Source organism: Micrasema longulum, unplaced genomic scaffold (genome assembly GCF_059751315.1).
Source record: "Micrasema longulum isolate JH-2025_06_02 unplaced genomic scaffold, ASM5975131v1 h1tg001094l, whole genome shotgun sequence".
NCBI lineage: Eukaryota > Metazoa > Arthropoda > Insecta > Trichoptera > Brachycentridae > Micrasema > Micrasema longulum.
The window spans coordinates 406159-426378 of record NW_028278282.1 but is presented as its reverse complement, the minus strand read 5'-3'; the positions used below and the strand labels follow the sequence as shown (position 1 = coordinate 426378).

The 20220-nt window shown below is 30.8% G+C and overlaps 1 protein-coding gene across 1 annotated transcript in view; it reads right to left on the bottom strand.

Moving 5' to 3' along the window:
* LOC148277053 (uncharacterized) overlaps nt 1-20220 on the bottom strand; it is a 76235-nt gene that overhangs the window by 8476 nt on the left and 47539 nt on the right. The window contains exon 5 of the mRNA XM_088233398.1: nt 6678-6785. Coding sequence (XP_088089524.1) covers nt 6678-6785 — 108 coding nt within the window. The remainder of the gene's footprint in view (nt 1-6677; nt 6786-20220) is intronic.

Here is a 20220-nt window from a genome sequence, read left to right as displayed (position 1 = left end):
GTATGTAGATATGTACGTAAACCTGGGTGACAAAGTCAAATTTGATCAAGACAACCAGACAGCGGATCAAGACAACCAGACAGAAAAATGGTGCTAAGGTGGCCTGCTTTCGGCAAGCTAAAGTACATTTTTGACAATCAACAAGTCCCTATATGTTTTAGAAGACAAGTCTAAAAAATCGTGTTTATTGCCAGTTATGAAATAAAAACTAAAAACCACGCCCGATATACAGAAAAAGAGGTAGAAACTGAAATACACTCAACCATCCATAGAAAGACATGCTCGGCATATATCTAAAAGATAGAATAGGGAATGAAGAAATTAGACGCCGAACCGGAGTCGTAAATGTCCCGGTTCGAACAACAAAACTAAAATGGCAGTGGGTTGGACACTTAAGGAGGCAAAATGATGGCAGGTGGACACCCAGGATAAAAACTGAAGACCATGGGCTGACAAAAAAAGTCTTTGAAAGTAATAAAAAAGATAGGCCGACGACATTGCCTCTATAGCAGGTTGAGCATGGATAAAAAATGTGGGAGACAGAAAGAAGTAAGAAGTTTCAGAAGAGTCTTATATCCAGCTTAGTAGAGAACAAACCTAAAATAGAAGAGGAAAGCGTAGATATATTTTTAAAAAAACCCAAAATACTTACGAACACAATGCATGTACTTACCTCTACACTACAGAGAAAAATGGCAAATGCGAGATTTTTTTATCATATCTTTTGCGCAATCTGAATATATTATACGAGTTACAACAGTAAACTGATTTTCAGTTCAAATTACAAAACGTAAGTGAATTTTAAGCACGTTTAAACTTAATTTACGATCACATAAAAAACAGAAAGTGGTAATGGAACGCTTAAAAATCATACGAGTACATAAAAAAAAAATCCTTCTAATTAAAATCAATCGACGATAATTTTGGCGTTAAACCATTACGTACTAAGCTATTTAGTAAGGAAAACCCGTTCCTATTTACCCTATCTGAAAGGACAATTGTCAAAAATACTTTTTTATATTGTCTGAAATGAAACGTATCATAGTCACGCTTAAGTAGGCAGAACCCATAGTGTGTCCAGTTTTTTTTTTAATATTTAAAAAACGTTCTTATGATTTACCCAAATATTTCGGGTCTAGGCGTTTTACAAATAGACTTAGTAACTAAATGATGGCAAATATGAATCAAGGTGTGGTAGGTAGAACTTCAAACCTCGGTACCTGAGCCCACGATACAACAACAAATTGTAAAAAAGTATTTAGAATCCTGTCCAATTATTAAGTATAAAAAGAATGTTTTATGTGTTCAGGCGGATGATGAATACAGTTGTTATATGTATGTATGGAAGAGAACCGAAACACTGAACGAGTGGTTTCGACTCGATGGTTGCTGTTATGTAAAAGTCCTGAATAAGGTAATTAAGTGGAGACATATCCACCTTTTTTGTAGTAGGTGAAGCATTCGCTCATAATTTTTCAAATCCTAGTTTCGATTCCTGGCAGGTTGGACGTAAAATATTGATTTTTAAAGGTTTTTTGAAATGCTATATTTCATTGTTCCTGGAATGACGCCTAAAGCGTTGGACTGATCACCTTATCTCCACGTAATAATTTTATTATTGGAATGTCCTATGCACCACTGGGTACGGAAAAATAAATGAGTGATGGCGATGATAAAAGAAAGCTATGTACAATCAAATAAAAAAGAAAAATTTTAAAGAAAAACTTACGTTAACGACAAAGGTATTTTTGACGCTAAGCTTTTTTACGTCATTATGTCAAAACCATGATACTAATTATTTTTAATACCTGAAAGGGTTCGATTCACCTTGATTAACCCATCGGCGTTATTAAAATGAAAGAACCGTGGAATGGTTTGATAGATATTGATGCTAATTAGTTTTTTAAAGGGCTCGCCAAATTGAAAGCAGATTTCAAAACCGTTATTTAATAAATTTAATATCTCATTGAAAGGTTTTGTTAAAATTTTAAACGATGGCGATCGCGATGACAAACCGTTCAATTTGAGAAAATCAGTGGTATATGAACATATTGTTCGTTTATTATATTTTCATTTTAAAACAAAATATTAATAAACATTTATATTTTTTAAGAAATAAAATTTGGCTTTATATCTAAACTATACAATGAAAAGAGGAGAGAAGGAAAGAGGAAGGGAGAAAAAAAACTGAAATATTCCGGAAGTGATATTTTAAACGTGATTTGAATGTTACTGACATTAGTTGGTAGATTATTCCATAATCGACCAGCTACCACTGTAAAATAGGAGGCAAAAAAATTAGAGTGGTGAATGAGTATTGAAAGGGTTATCTCGTTAGTTGAACGAAGATTTACCCCATGCTGTGATAGAGGTGGAATAAGTTCTCTCAGATAAAGAGGCGAAATGGGATTATTTAAATATTGTAAAGAAGTGATAGAATGTTAATGTAACTTCTATGCCTGATTCAAATACCAGTGTAGTTGCTTGCGGTATTCGGTTATTCGGTCGGATTTGCGAAAATTAAATTAAAAATACTTGCTTCTATTCTACTTATTTATTTGACAAATTAATGCTTTCCCCCTCTAACAGACATCTTTAGACCGGTAAATATCATACAGCGTTGAGATCATTTATAGGTACAAAACAAAATATTATCTTAAGTATCGGTACATTGATAAAATAAAAATCAAGTCGAAAGAGAAATAATAAAATATTAATACAAAAAAAGGGAAAAAAGTTATACGATACATGCGTATTGCACGCTAAGATTTAATTTGAAAAAAAATGTTATATTTTCATGTACAGGGTCAAACTAAGGGTGAGTTTTTAAAGTCTTTATGTTGCCTAAGTCTATATATTTTATTGTCGAAATGCGATCCCTCGGGCGAATGTGTGGTCAAACGGTATATGATAGGTGCACAAATGTCAAGATCCGTGAACTATGTAAGACTGAGACATACATTATAAGAGTAGGAATAATCGACTTGCGTGCATGAGAAAATGTATGAATGTAGAGGAAGCGAGGTATGTGTATGCAAAGACAGAGTGATGTGGTGTTCTATCCTCTCTGCCTACCTCTTATTGGGAAACTGCGTGATAGTTTGTTTGTTGTTGTTTGTTGTTTATATCTTGCCTTATTTTTAAACTAATTCGTTTTATTCGTATCGTATGAGCAAGAGCGAAATACTATTCGGATTGTGTTAGAGTGAGATAGATTTATGGCGAACAAATGAATTTACAAAACATATTCAAAAGTTTAATAAAATGAGCTTGCTGCCGATTTTTAAAAAATAGTTACGATAATTTTAAATTCTAATTATTTCTAAAATTTTCTGACCCTTTTTTTATTTTAATTTTATTGAATAAATTTTTTTTTCAATTAATCAAGATGGGATGTATCTTTACAAAACTTGTTCAAACATACAATATTTTCGGCAATCAAATAGCTGGCACATATATTCATATTAATTTTTGGATAAATCGGAAAAAAAATTGTAAATAAAATATTTAGCAATACATTATAATAATTATTAATATCTGTTTTATTTACAAAACTTGGATCATTTGAACATGTGTAGATAAAAAATTAAGAGTTTATCGTGTAAAGTAAGAAAAAGTTGAAATGTGAAAAATAAATTACAGATATCAATCAGTAAGATTGACAAAAAAAAGTTAATACAAATTTTTGTAGTTTTCAATATTTTATTTACATATTTTTACTATCCTTCTCTAAACTTTGTGCAAACCAACTACACAAAACTAATAAAATTTCTTTTTTTAAGATAGTGACTTGCGGTGGTCGTTAAAGGTCACAAACTTTTAGTCGTATTTTGTTTCAGAAGGTTTACAATTTTTGTCCCAGCTATATTTCAAATAGTTTTTATCTTTTAAACCCAGGACCACTAAATGAATTTGTTGAAAAATGAAGTCAGCTATTCAAAAAAAAAATATTTGATTAATCAAGATTTAAAGCTTTATTATATGTAAAGCAAGACAAGAATCATATCAGAAAACGATACAAGATTTTGAGCAAAATATTGTGCAGTGCTTGTACAATAATTCTCGTGCCGAATCAAAGGACATTTTTTTGCTATTTTACACGAAGCAGTTTTTGAAATTAAAAATCAAGCATACATATATTTAAGGCACCATGACGGATAACGTACAGTTTTACAATTGATAAAACTATCTATCTTGTACGCGACTACTGGCAATTAACAATTTATTTTGCAGCGACCAACAGTCCACAACATTTTTCCAAAATAACACGGATCCGCAACCTTATTAAAAATCAGTATTTTGAGAAAAGAAAGGCAAGTGTAAAGTGAAAAAATTTTAGTGAAACAAAAAAGATCGAGGAAAAATAAATTTTAAGCAACAACAAATACACGTTAACAGTTGAAGTTTGTAGTTTACATCATCACAAGCTTGAAATGCGCGCACAGGTCTTAGTTCAAATATTTTTTTTTAAGTAGGAAGTTTTCTAATTTTTATGAATTTGACCACAGATTTTTTTATATTTTTTATTTTGTATTTATTATTATATTTTTTTGTTTTTTCTTATAAGTGGTAAAATAAGAGTATTCAAAAAATAAAGAATAATTACATAGCAATGAAATACATATTAACAGTAAAAATAGTAAACAAAAACTCCCACAAAGGTATAGCCTGTTCGTGGGTATACAAGAAATATTTATGAACTTTTTGCTTCTATAATAAATAGACAGGAATACTTTTTTTAAATAAAATATTCTGTTAAAGATTAGGGGTACTTTTTTTTATTTTATAGTAAGTAAAAAATATAAAAAAACCTAAAAACAATCCTTATTATTAAAGGGCAACAAATTATATTGTAGAAAAAAAGAGTTAATATCTTTAGTTTGAATCCAGGATAGTGCTTGTTTTTTAAAAGATGGAAAATTTTAAAAGTGTGTACTTATAATATATACATATTACATTTGTGTATTATACGATGTAATATTGATTGGATCAAATATTGCACAAGATTTTGTACCATTTTTTGACCCACGTTATACGAACTTTAGTCGTAAGTACTGTTCTAGAAAATGGGGGAAAAAATAGTAGATTTGTATTCATACATATATGACTACACTACCACCGTTTCACAACCCTTCTCAGTTTATTAGCTTTTATTGAAAATGGGAAGTAATAACCCATGTTTGGGCAGATAAACAAAGTTTCCAGACAGATATTTAGGCGCCCTGAGATTGTGAAAAGTATTACATAGAAGTGTAAGAGACTTGGGAACAAATCCGACTTATACAAAATGGTTCCCAAATCAGGTCAGTTCAAGAACCTTAAATCCAAACAAAATTCCCTTTCTCCTATTGAGTCACGCGCTACGAACTTCCATCATTTGGGAGCGGAGTGTGACCACAATACATAATATATATCGGTATCTGAATAAAGCTAAGGCGAATTAGGGCGAGAGCCTGAAGACCAGTAACCAGAATTACTCCGCAGAATGGTATTTCACTCCTAACTAACCATTAACCCAAGGTCGGTTAAGATAATGCCCGGAATAATATTTAACGGAAAACGTTAGTACTAATGATAACTTTACTATCGGAGATGATTTGTAAATAAAAGTAAATGTTTTGGATATGCGCTTTCTTATGATTACCCTTATATTTTAGTACAAGAGCCATTTTTAACTAAGCTGTTATAAATAACTACGCTGAAAATTTTAAGTGAGTTAAGAGTCCGTAACGAAGCGTGAACCTCTGAGTTGGCAACGTATAACTCAAAGATTAATTTTTAAAAATGTTATAAAATGATAAAATTTTTTTTAGCACTTATTTTCGTTTCAAAGTGCACATTTTTGACAAACTCTTCTTTTGACCAGTCTGTTTTTTAGTTGGCTGGAAGATATTATTTTTAGCAATAAGTCCGCCAAAGTACTTATTCTTTGTACTTCAAATTTTAAATAAATAAAATAAATATATTTATGTTTTCCCAACAAAACTCAAATATTATTTATTTAAATAATCCGGCAACAAAAAATACAAAAGTATCATTTATTTAAGTTCACTTTTTTTGTTGATGCAACCACATCACTCATAGGCATGATCTTGAGTGTCAAATAAATCATTATGTTTATTTATGAATCTCTTACATAAAAAACAAAGTTGTTTATCAATAAAAATTATCAATAAGAAATCCTTTTTTTTAAATGACCATGAAACGAAAAAATATCAAGGAATTCTAAAGCTTATAATTATTCTCCGACCTTTAAGACATATTTTTTGGCTTTCTTTCTAGTATTTTAGCTATTCATTTATGAACCATACATTTTTTTTCTTAATTCTGTCTTCTTTGTGACATTTTGTTATGTATGTATTTTTTTTAAGCCTGGAGAAATTTTATAATTTATTTATTTTACAGAAATATTTCTAAATAAAAATCAAACATTTAAACTATGGTACATTATTAAATGTGTGCGAGCGTATTTTCTCTCCATATTGTGTTCAAACTAGATAATGAACGTGTAATAAAATAATGTAAATGAATTTCGGCCAAAATATTTACTGTTTTTAAGTGGCCTTAAAATGCAAAACTATGGTAAATTATCACGTTTCAAATTATTTATGTATAAATCTTACAGATTTTTTTTAAGTGTTATTATTTGCCATGCCTAATATAAAAAAATGGCTTACCCTGTTGACATGATCCCTTAGCACATTTGAATACACCATAGCCATGGCTTCTAAGGACATGAAGGTAATGCAGCCTATAATCCACGGTACTACTAAGGATGAATTTTCCTGGAACAAAAGAGCAAACATTGAATTCAAACCAGCAAAGCTTGAACAGCGAATAGTATTAGTAAATATGCTTAGTGGAATATCGTTGTAATTTGTTGATACAAAAATAAAAATCATTAAATTTTATTCTTCAATAAGAAAAATTCTCTTCCCTTTCCATTTGGAGACATGTTTTTTTTTCGATAACCACAAATTTACTTAATGTGATTTTCCCAAAAAAGCCACTAACGAATCATTATTGATAGTAAAAAAACTCTAAATTTTCACTAATATTGATAGATTAAATACACAATATCTTTTTTTATATTATGTTGACGGTACAGAATAATTTTTATATTATTATTTTAGGTATAAACTCTTACATTTATATTTTCGTATTTGTTGAAAATTCATAAAAATAAACAATAAAACTACTATTGGAGAATACAAACTGTTGATTATTATATAAATATTATTTTATATGGATTTTCTAAAAATAATAATTAAAATGAAAAAAAAAAATTTATTCGTCTCATTTTTAAACGATTGAATTAAAATTGAGATTAAATAAATACATATTTTTTCATTTCATATTTAAATAAATAATAACCTCCTAATATTTTTTTAAATATATTTTTAATCAAAGAGATAAAAAGGGGCTTTCTTAATTTGTATAAAAACGTAATTTCGAGAGTGCATGCATTACCGTAAATTCTTTAATAGCCCTTACGTCGAAAATATAAAGGGGTGTTTTTGTGATAGTAAATTGGCATCCTACGTTCCTTTTCATGTAATTAAGTAATAAATATTGTTATATCGCACATTTCTAGTGGACACATAGGGGTAAAATGTACCATTAAATAAATCCTAAGGCTTTGTCCCGAATCTGAGTGGGTTTAAGATTATCGCAACCAAGGCATTCTTATAAAAGGTAAAGTCAAGCGGGAAGTCGAATTAGTTCAACAATAAATCCTTTTTAACCGACTCTTTAATCAAATAAAGTCTCAATACATAATTTTTAACTCAATAATCTATCATCGTTAAATCCGAAGAAGGAAACCTTATTTTTTGTTTTTTTTAATTTAAACATGTCGCTGGCATGAACTTGAAATGTTTTAATAGACAAATCGTTAAAAGATCTTTTTATGTACATATATTTATTTTATCTACACATTGTCTAAGGCAGAAAAAAGCATCATCGACAAAATCAAGAAATTAGTTCTTCGTTGGATTGACCATGTAGAGCAAATGGACAGCGAAAGAATGTCTAAAAGGATATACGATGTAAATGTTGATAATGCAGCAACAAAAAAGACCAAGAAAGACAAGATACGACCATATCCAACAAATACTTGAAAACGGACGTGTCAAAAGTTGGAATAATAAGCGTGTGTGCATGCGAAGATGCATGAATGTAGAAAAAGCAAGGTTCGTGTGCAAATACAAACTGATACGGCGTTCCCTGTTCAGTCTCTGCCTACCCTTAAGGGGAAACAGCGTGATAGCCTATTTGTTTGTTTGAATAAGCTTAATACAATATGTGTTATAATTTATTATGAGTTAATATTTTACGAAAACAATATTGTTTCATGTCCTTTTAGTTAAACAAAAATATTTTTATATTTGACTTTCATTCCCCTCTGTAACACAATTTACATTTTGTTGTTCAGGATTTTTAATTTTCGCAGACGTTAATATTTATTTATTAATTTTATCGCACAAAATGTCACTAACAATTTAATATTTACTTGAATTTATATAATATGTAAATATAATCCGCATTTATTAAAAATAATTTCGAAGTTGAAGTGTTTTGTACTGTTATTTACAATTATCACAAAAACAAAAACGTGAATTGTTTTTAAACCTGGGAGTTCTGTGCTGTATTATTAAACTTTTTGGTCTATTGCTGAGCAAAAAATATGAATAAATCAGTAAGTGTTTTTTTTTATGTTGTTTACAAACGTTTTCATCCAAAAATAATACAAATACTATCGACGAAGAATAATTTTAAGCATTATATAAAAAGGACATACAAACTTTAATGCAAGTCTATGCTATAGTAAAATGAATCTTGATTTCTGCTAGTGAAAAATATCTCGTTTAATTTCAAAACCATTGTGGAACAGTTATTTTCGCTTCGAAATATTGCATTTGTCACTAAAGCACAAAAGCTGTCTGTGTCAGCTAAAGCGATGGATTAAAATCAAGACAGCTTTAAATGTAGTCTGCCAACGGCAAATTTTCGACAATTATTATAATTTTAATTTAAGCAAGTTACATATATAGCGCTAATCTGCAGTTTTGAAAAATGTTGCTTAAGTGCGATTTTTTTATTGAAAAATACTTATAAAACAGTATAAATAAATTTTATTTGAAGGAATTCATACGCAAAATATAAAATTACCTGTGCATATTAATTCATTAGATTTATTTACAAAATACTGAATTATTTATAATTTTTGTTATTTTATCAATAACACACATCACATTGGTGTTGTTTCCGTAAAATATAATAATAATGTTGTTTTGAATACTGACAATGAGTATAACCAAATATTTGCAGGCTTATACTGGAACTCTCGTAGGATTTTATCTAAAGGTACCAATATCTCATCATTTATGAAGAGAATCAATATTTCATTTACATCTTGACCGAGATGAAGAAATTGTTGGGAAATATGGAAATCTAGGCATTCACAGGACTTATGATCTATTTTTTTTATTTTTTTTATTTTTATTTATAAACTTCATAAAAAATACGAGTTTTTGTAAAATTCTAAACATAACTACTTTTACACATCTAGTAAATTTTATCACTGTAACTCTCCAAAAAAAGAAACTAACTCTTGTGCTTGGAGAGTGACTTACTATCAGTGGTTGGTTTAAGTAAACACATTACACTGCGTAACATTCACTATTCTCCCAAATATTTATTTTTGCTTTATTAAGTTAGTTCAGTACATCTTAAGAACTAATATAAAATTTTAATAGCAAAACAATTTTTTATCATAATTTCTCGATAATATATTTTTCAAATAAATGTTATACACTTTTCGATCTTTTCTATCTCCTTTATTTCTTCAGGTAACTCATTGTGTAGCTTCAATCCCTTGTGCAATGAGTTTTGAGATTCTGTTTTTCTCCTCATTGGTAATTTTATCTTTTTTTGACCCCTTGTTTCGTATGTATGACATTGTTGGTTAAATTTTATTATTGTTTTTCTTTTATTTATCCCCTTAATTATTTTATGTATAAAAATTGCTACATTATATTTAATTTGTTGCTTTACTGTGAGCAAGCCAATTTCAATTTTTTCGTGCATTATTTCTACATTAGAATAGATATTTCTTTTGAGTATAATTCTCATCGAGTTATTATAAAGAATTTGTATATTTTTAACTTCTCCTTCATTACATAAAAAAACATGGAAAAACAGTAATTTATGTCTAGACATATTATTGTTTTATATTTAAGAGTACTACTTTTTTTATCTATTACATTTCACTATCTTCCCATAAATGAAGTTTTTTATTTTATTTTTTAATTACTGATTTTCACATCTACCATTTTTTTAATGTACAAACATGATAGGGAGAATGTTAAATGTTATACAGTGCGTTAAGTGATTTCAAAAACCAGCCTTAGCCAACAATGCTTAAATTTTCTCATTTCCCAACATTTCCTTCATCTCACTTGAGACATTTATCTAAAAAAAATCCTACGCCTGTCAGTTGAGATATGTGGTGTTATATATTGATTCTAATTAAAACAGTAAATAAAATACAATTTTAACCAATTTATAGGCGTTTTGAATTGAATCGCGAAATATTCGAGCTTTTTATTTGAAAGCTTATTCAAATGGTGGAAAAATGCCTTAAAAGCTTTATCACAATGCTTTTTATGCCGGAATTGGCGGTTAATAAAACCGAAATAAGGTATTCATCAATGTTTTCAGCTTTCCTAATTTAAAATTTAAATGATGCATAATTGTGTCTTTTTAACGTGATACGAAATATTAAAACAGGTGTTAAAGCTCTCAATCAAATTTGATTTCCTGTTTTCAAAATTACTACCTTAAAAACCAAAAAAAATATTGAGGCATGGCTACTTTGTAACTTGAATTGAAAATTATTTAAGCAGTGGTCAATAATTCTTTTTACATTTAAATGTCAAACATTTCAAATGCTCTTTTGTATATAATGGATATTTTTTATTCGTTTTCATAATAAAGATAACGTTTCCCCCCCTTTTAAGAATCAAGACTGCTGGCTCTAAATTTTGTAGAAGTTTTTTTATTAAAAGGACTTATGACCTGTCGTCGGCTGGTTTAAGTGGTCATTTTACACACTGTGTAACACTCATCTTTAACCCCTCCATCTGAAGACTTTTGTGAAGTAAAAGACATGAAACCTTTAGTGATGTGGGTAAGATTCATATGTAATAGTTATTTCACCTATTTAACGCCTGTAAATAAATTTCAATTCTCATACTTCCTTTTCTACCAGTTAGTTTAATCAATAATGTTTTGAGTATATCCGAATATTTCTAGACAAAAAAGTCTCAAAATGGAGTGAATTTTTAATTTCTCGGACTAGTATCCCTTCCGCAAACCCCTACCCCTCCCCTATAAAAAAATTGAGATAAAAACGTATTTGACCAACGAAACAATACGCATCAGACGCGGACAAAGGGAAGCGACTGGGTAGGGGTTTGTGGATGGACTGTTTGTCCGAGAAATAAAGGATTTACTACATTTTGAGATTTTAAAAAATAAATTAAAATGACTTATTGGAAAAATTTCTTAGGGATTTTTTAAAGCTTACCGTGAAGAATGTTCTTCTGAAGTTTCGCGGTCTACCCTAAAAACTGTGTTTATACATAAGTACTGGAAGAAAAAATACAAAAACATTGGGACGTAAACAAAAAAGAAACACATTTTATGTTTGGTCAGTTCAATGCCTCTCAGGCATTGAGTAACTGATAACAGCGGGATTTTAGAGTTTTAGTGGACTGTATGGAATTTTGACTCACTTTTACTGTTCTTCCGATTGTTTCTTATATGAAGCACTTCACTATTGCTGCAGCTCGGATACCGGTATCGTGTAGATATTGTAGATGATGATAAACTGTACAATTTAGTCTATTTATAACACACTAAACTTCACTTTGTACGTATATGCTGACGCAGTATATGATAAAGATTTATCAGAGAGGAGAATTTTCACATGTGACTTTCTCACAGAATGGTAGAAGCAACAAGAGTTTTGAAATAGGAAGGATTTCGGAAGGAAAGGAATATTTACAGACTTAAATGAGTTGCCAGTATAGAAAATGTAAAATCAATACTTAATACATTTTCAAAGAAACTGGATGAAATGATCTAAAATTACAACGAACAGAATAAAAACACGGTTATTTACAATAAGAAAACTCCCATAAATAAAGAAGGACTCCCAGGGTAAACAGAGACAGATGATCTAAAGACTGCCTTCGTAAAGGGAGCACAAAACAATAGAACGTGTGCGTTCAGCTCGGAAGGAAGTACATTTCCAACTGTATCAGGGACATCTGCCTGTCCCACCATATTTAACCCACATAGGCATCCGCACATCTAAGGAGCTCTCAACGCGATACCAATGTCCGGACGAACCGACGGAAAAGTGCAAAATTCGTACTTTTGGCATTCGTAATCAGATCCATATTTCATAAATAATTTGGTAGACTATTACTTATAAGTGTGTCAGTTTTTTCACTTCATAAAAATCAACCGTAAAAGTACTTCCTCCACTTACCCAAAAATCATTCAAATAACCGAGGGACTATCATAAATAAAATTGATATTTTTAAAATCAAGTCACTTTTAAACATTTCAATTTCAAAAACCCTGATTCTAATTGAATTTAAATAAACCTTTTTTATCGTCTCGTACACTATGAGTTTGGAAATTTAAATGAAAGACTTAATTCAGATATTTTGATTCTTACCCATGACCATATTGCAATAAATTATATAAACGGTAACAAAAACCGTATTTATTAAATTGTGTAATTCTGCAACGAAGAATTTCATTTTGCCGTGTCATTTAATTTCAAATCAACAACATCAATTTTATGTAAAAATTTAAAAAATACATGTTTTTTAAATCAGCAAAATGGTAAACGTTACATTGTGAGTAAAACCATTTGAATCAGTTAATAACATCTCGCAAACTCTATTGATCCCTAGACTATTATATTTCCTACTCAAAAATATGTTTTCTATCTCCGTTGCAATATTTATTAATTATGGTATGTATAACGGTTTTATTTTCTGAAATAAAACGACTTTTTACTGCGCTTTGCATCTGGGTGGATTCGGGAATACGGTTAGGCATGTGAAATAGAACCTGAATACCAGACGAGTGTTTTCAAATGATTGAATAAAAGTCCACCGTGAAGTGTAGTGGTTGGCGTATTATACTTCCATGCCTAAGGTCCCAAATTCGATTCCTGGAAGGGTTGACCTGAAATGTTCATATTTAATGTGGTTCTACACTGCAAGATTTGCATCCTTGGAATGTCACCTGCAACGTTGGACTAATCACTTCACATTGATGGAATAAATAAACGAGATACGTTGAATTTGGTGTTATACTGCATTACTTTATACACTATTGAGGATAGGGAAAAGTGGTGATATTCTGTATTTACTTGATAACGAGTTTAAAAACAGAAAATCCAAATCCTTGATACTGATCAAAACAACCTTCGGTCAAAGAGGATTGGCCTACTACTCGGTTAAAGTGAACAATCTACTTCCATTATCCATACGGACAGATCGATGAGTGGATCAAGCAAAATAGGTAAAATTTGTGTACTGTATATGAAATTTGGTCTACAGGTCTATAAATTGGTTATGTTTTTTTTTATGATTCTATTGCTTATTATGTTAATGATAATTAGGTTTAATAGATTAATTACGTTTTTTTAATTTTTATTACTATGTCGACTTTGTTGAATAATTCATCTAAGGCATGTTTCACTTTTTGTAAAATGTTTCCCTCGGCACGAGACACCCAGTGAGGGAACATCATTTTGTACAAAAAAAGAATACAAACATTCTAAAAGTATTAATAAATAATAAACACATAAATAAAATAACATTTTAACAATGTTTGAGTATGTCCAAATGCTTGCAGACTGATTGGATTTCCTCCTTAGGGAGTTTTTATATTTAAATTTATTTCAACAGAGAGGGAAAACATTTTTGAGAAGAAAATATGAAAGTCTAGGCATTTACAGGGCTTATGACAGAATAGGGCAGAATAGGGCAGAAATAGGGCAGAATGGTGAATGTTACACAGTGTGTAAAATGGCCAATTAAACCAGCCAATAACAGTTCATAAGCCCTGAAAATGCCTAAACTTCCATATTCCCTTCTCAAAAATGTTTTGCTTCTCTGTTGAAATAAATTTTAAAAAAAATTTATTTTTTTTAAATCTCATGTAGGTATTTATCTCAGTCATAAAATATACTACTTGCGAAATACTTCAACATGTGATACAATACTATTAGGTGAGTAAATTGCTATACTCTGTATTATAACCATTTTTAGGTTAGTTTTGCGTCGCAGTAAATAAAAAAAAACACTTTTTTACTTTGTCGCAAATATTTTATCTGAGACAAATGTGCTAAAATCAATAAGAACCTCTTTATTATGCACACAATCAATTATCTGAAATAATTGATCACCTTGATCAATGTCCCTCCTTTTGCATATAGCTTTACTCTTCATTTTATCCTAATTTACTTTATAAGCGGCTTCCTAACTGCTCTCACCTCTTAAACTTGAATCACTTAACATGTTTTTAAGTGACAGTGACAGTGGCAGTCTGCCACACTAATGACATTTTATTTTAATATTTGTTTTAGAAACATTTTGATTGTTGAAAAAATGTCGTACGTCAAGCAACGTGTAGTTAATTTTGCCTAAAAGTTATCTTTACGATATCTAAATCTTAATATCTTGCAATAATTGCAAACTAAAACAGAGTCGCTCCACAAATCAGCTCGTGCTTACTCTGTGTTTTTATTGTTGGTAGAATTGTTTGACTTTGCGTGTGACGTAACATTTTCCATTTTCTAGATTTCATTAATAATAGCTTTAATATCCCTCTTCAAAGTTACAGTATTGAAACGTTAGCCGCAGCCATAGCTAATGGGGGAATAAGAAATTTTTTGTACAAACTTTATACGTTTCAAAGGCTTTTGTTGTTGCCTAACCATATTCGATACACACACAAATTACACTAATTTTCTTACTTATAAAGGTGCTAAGCGGGGCGAGGTGAAGGTGCACCGGGAACACACTTTAACCCTGAAAATGTCGGAGGTGTTTAGTCTGTCAGACTAATATTCAGTGATCTAGGGTTAAATAAGCGTAACTCAGTACAAAGTTCATCGGAAACCGAACGAGATAGCTAAGTTTTACCTCGTAACTTGCAAAATTAACACATTTCTTAACTCCTAAATTGATACGTACATTGTAAATAGTCAAAGCCTCCGTACTAAGCTAATACGACCCTCACATAAATACTTGGGTCCCTCCCTTACTGTTACTTGTTACCACGATCCTTGGGTCGTAAATAAGGTAGTAAAATCACCCTTCTATATCCTGTTCTTATACACTATAGGCTGATGCCTTAGCTTAGGTATATTAGCTTAGTTTTATTTTACTATCCATATGTTTACCTTCTCTTGGCAATTTAAAATAAAGCACGTCTGTAGAGTATAATATTTAAAAATCTAAAAATATTTTGTTAAATGGCATTTAATATTTGCATACACCAATTAAACTAACATGCAAAACCCACTATAAACCTTCACCAAAGTTTTTGCACAAAAGTATAAAACCAACACGACATGCATTTTAATAAGCAAATGCACTTATTAGGACAAACGTGCACCGATTAATTTTTGAAAATATTCTGTGTTGTTTGAGAAATAGTTGAAAAAAATGTGATGGGGATGGAAGGAGGGGATGATCTTAATAGGTTTTGGGTGACCATTACAGTGGAATATCGTATAACGGACTATATTGAAATGTTGTTTGATTATTGATTGAAGGAACATTATTTTTTAAAGCTTTCCTAATGTGAAATATTTCCGTATTATTTACTTTTAATCTTTTATTATTCGTATGTAAGGTTTTTACTTCTGGATTTTTATTAAATTCATGAATTAAATTGATTTGCAAATTCGGAGAAATTATTATTGTGAAGACTTTTCATATGTTCTTTAACACGTATATCAACATTTCTGGTTATTCTTCCAAATATAATATTTTCATAATTTAATCAGTGCATGTGCTTATTAAAACGCATGTCATGTTGGTTATATATTTTTGTGCAACAACTATGGTGAAGGTGTATAGTAGGTTTTACATGTTGGTTTAATTAATGTCCTGATGAAGAGACGGGTACGTCTTAAAACCAGTAGTCAAAGAAAAGTTAGTAAGTGGTTAAACCGATACTAATATTTAACAACATTTAGTAAAATGTTTGACCACAAAGTTAATGCCTTAAACATTAATCATATTTTGTTGATTAATACAGTATCATTTATATCATTCACGGTAGAGAATAATAAAGGTTAGACGCGAGTATTGGTAAAATTTAAAAATTAAAATATTAGTGTTAATAACTTTGCCGTTTAGAAGTTGAAAATGCCGAAATTATCGCAATTAGATATTTTATACGAAAATAAAACACGGAGTCAACTTCGGCTTAAAAATGCTTTTTAAATTAAAATTAAAATTTCAAGGCAACCTTTTTTTAATTGAAAAAACTTCAATAATTGATGCGCTTTTTTAAATTTACTATTTTTATTAGAAAAAAAATGTTTTACATTGAAAATTCTTTTTAAATTGAAATTATCTCGGATATTTGTAGTACTAACTTTGTAGATCATTGTTATATTTAAGAGATATATAAATTAAATTACTTTTTAATAAAATAAATAACATAACTTTGTTTTTAACCACTTATTTTTAATTTTTTCTACCGACCGGTTTCAAACCTATAATTTATCAAGGTTCAAACCTTATAATTTAATAACAGTTATTATATAACCGTTATAGTTACAGTTGCTGAAACTAGTCGGTTGTGTTAGTAAAAAGAGGTTCATAAAACAAAGATATTTTATTTTTATATCTCCTTAAAATTTGATGGAATATATTTTTTTGCACCACAACAGGCCAGGAGGCCTAATTACAGTGGTGAATTACATCACAGAGCACCCAGGCTTGAGAAAAATCACATTTTTAATTTTTGTGTTCTCACCGGTAATCGAACCCGGAACCTTCCGTGCGTGAGTCAAGCGTCTTGAGTACTACACGACGGAGGCCGTTTCATCTTATTTAGTTAAAAAGTTATGGTGTTTTGGAAACCGTATGATCACAAAATCTTGTTTCCTGAACATTTCATTCAATGTGACTCCCTTGATTTATCCTTTAAGGTGCAGATATCTTTACGATTTTCGAAAGCCAAAAATAGAACACAAGTGTCTCAAGAAGTACTACCGAAATACATTTATATGTCAATAATTCTTAACTTGGCTCAAAATTCACTGAGCTGTAAGTAACATTTAGAAATCACGCTTTGTGAATTTAGAAAATCCTTCTGTCCTCTCTTCGACCTTAAGAAACGTTTTCATTTCAGATTATGTTTAAATGCTAACTTATATAAACTCGTTTTGTCTGTTTGTTAAAGTCAACACTTCATTTAAATCAAATATTTATAGCTACACAGAAATGTTTTTAATCGAATTTACTGACAGGCTAGCAAAACATCCGCTTTGCGAATATCAATTATTTATCAAATTTCAAACCGTTGCTAAGAATAATGATTCAATGTGAATATCACTATTGTTGTCAAATATATGGATTAAAAAATCAAAAATGTTAACAATATATGACTTCGTGCGTTTTTTATATATTCATCGTTGATGTGCATATGTCAGCGCAGAAGTGACGTAACTCAAATACACGAGGAAGTAAAGTAATCCATTCAAAGTTTAGCATGTACAGTACACGGACATAGCCCTGTGTTCGAACTGGTAATCGTATGAGTAGTGTCTTTTATTAATGGATGGAAAAAAGGGAGTCCAATCCTCAAAGTAATAATGCGCTATAGCTCTAAAAACGCCATTTTTCTCTATTGTGTAGAATAAAAGCGTTGCAATTTTCTGGTTTAACAACATACGTGTAAAGGACGGATTGCAGTTCTCGATCTGAGTACCTGCGGCCCATGGTTTTGCTGAAAACCATAGCAAATTTCGTGATTTATAATCCTAGAATGATTTTTGTCCGTGTGGGTGGTAATATATTCAGTGGTATGTTGGGAAATCGGTAGGAGGTTGGGAAGGGAAATGGGTATTAAGTATTTACTGATAATCTACTAATCATCATCATCATCATCATCAGCCGTCTCTTGTCCAATGTTGAACATAGGCCTCCCCCTTTAGTCTCCATATTTCCCTATCCTGAGCCAACCGCATCCAACCACTTCCTGCAACTCTTCTTTTGTCATCAGACCACCTTGTCTAAGGCCTGCCGACACTTCTTCTACCCGTTCTGGGTCACCATTCCAGGACTTTTTTGGTCTATATGACCAACCCAGCCTCATTTCTGGTTGGCAGCCCTATGGACCACATCGGTGATCTTTGTTCTCGCTCTAATCCATGTGTTGGTTTTTTTGTCTCAACGAAATACCCAGCATTCTCCTTTCCATGTCTCTCTGTGTCACTGATAATTTGTGTAAATTTTTTTCGTGAACACAAAAGTTTCACAGCCATATGTCAGTACAGGGAGAACACAAGCATCAAAAAGTTTCTTCTTTAAGTAATGTGAATACTTCGGAGATTTTAGGATATATGAGAGCTTACCAAAGGCGGCCCATGCTAAACCTTGCCTTCTTTCTATTTCTACCTCTTGATTATCTTTGCCGAGCTTTATTTTATGTCCTAAGTATAGATAACTATCAATATTTTCAATTATTTCTCCATTTACTAAGATGTTACATGATTGGTTTGCATCACTCATTACTTTAGTTTTTGAAGCATTCATTTTCAAGACTTTTTTCAGGGATGCTGTATTAACTTCGTTTATCATGTTTTCGAGTTCTTTCTCATCTTTAGCAAATAGGACTATATCATCTGCGAATCTGAGATTGCTAATGAGTTCGCCGTTGATGTTAATACCCTTGTCGTTCCAGTCAAGAGTTTTGAAGACATCTTCCAGAGCTAGTGCTAATAATTTTGGGGATATTGTATCACCCTGTCTTACTCCTCTTCTTATGCGGAACTTTTTGCTTGGTTCATGGAGCTGTACAATAGAGATGGCATTATTGTATATGTTTTTTAGGAGTTCTGAGTACCTGTGATCTACTCTACAATTATCTTAACCTTTCATTGCTGCCCATATCTCTACAGAATCAAAAGTTTTCTCAAAATCAATGAATGCTAGTTGTAGTGACATATTATATTCATTATATTTCTGGATGATATTTTTCAGGGTCTGTATATGATCATTCGTGCTGTAACTTCTCCTAAATCCTGCTTGTTCTACCGGTTGGTATGCGTCTAGTTTATTAGAAAGTCTATTATCAATTTTTTTTGTGAACAGCTTGTACAAGTGAGATAACAAACTAATAGGTCGATAATTTTCCAACTTCCTATGGTCACTTTTTTTGTGAAGGAGAATTATCGTTGCGTTGTTCCATTCTTCTGGTATACGTTCTTCTTCCAGACATTTGTTTAATAGAGTCACAACTGCTTGTTGAAGAATTTCTCCTCCACATTTTATGGTTTCGATAGCTGTACCATCAGAGCCAGGGTTTTTTTGTTTTTCATCTGTCTCATGGCATGTTGGACTTCTTCCCATGTTATATCAGGAATGTCTTCTGATTCGATATTTTTAATTCTAATCTTATTTTGGTTCTCACTCTTAGGTTTTCGTGAGGTATAAAGTTTTTCGTAGAACTCTTTTGCTATATTTAGTGTTTCAGATCTATTTCTGCTCTCACTACCATCCTTTTTACACAACGTCGTTATTTGTTTTCTGCCAATGCTAAGTTTTTTCTGTAAAATTTTAGTTCCTCCACTGTCATTTATAATGTCATTGACCACACTTTCCTTGTACTTTGCCACATCTTTACTTATGTTTTTACGAACTGTTTTATTCAATATTTTATATTCTGGTGTAATCTGTTTTCTTTCACTCCGCATATCATTTCTCTTCTTAACAAGCGATTTTGTAGCGTCAGTTAATTTGTCATTTATCGAAACTGATTTAGAAGTTATTGTTTTAACAGATTTGTTTATTGTGTCTGTTATACACCGGTTCATTTCTTCGCATGTACTTGAATAAGGAAAAGGTGACTTTTTTAGTTATGTTGCGAGGATTGCTTGGTATTCTA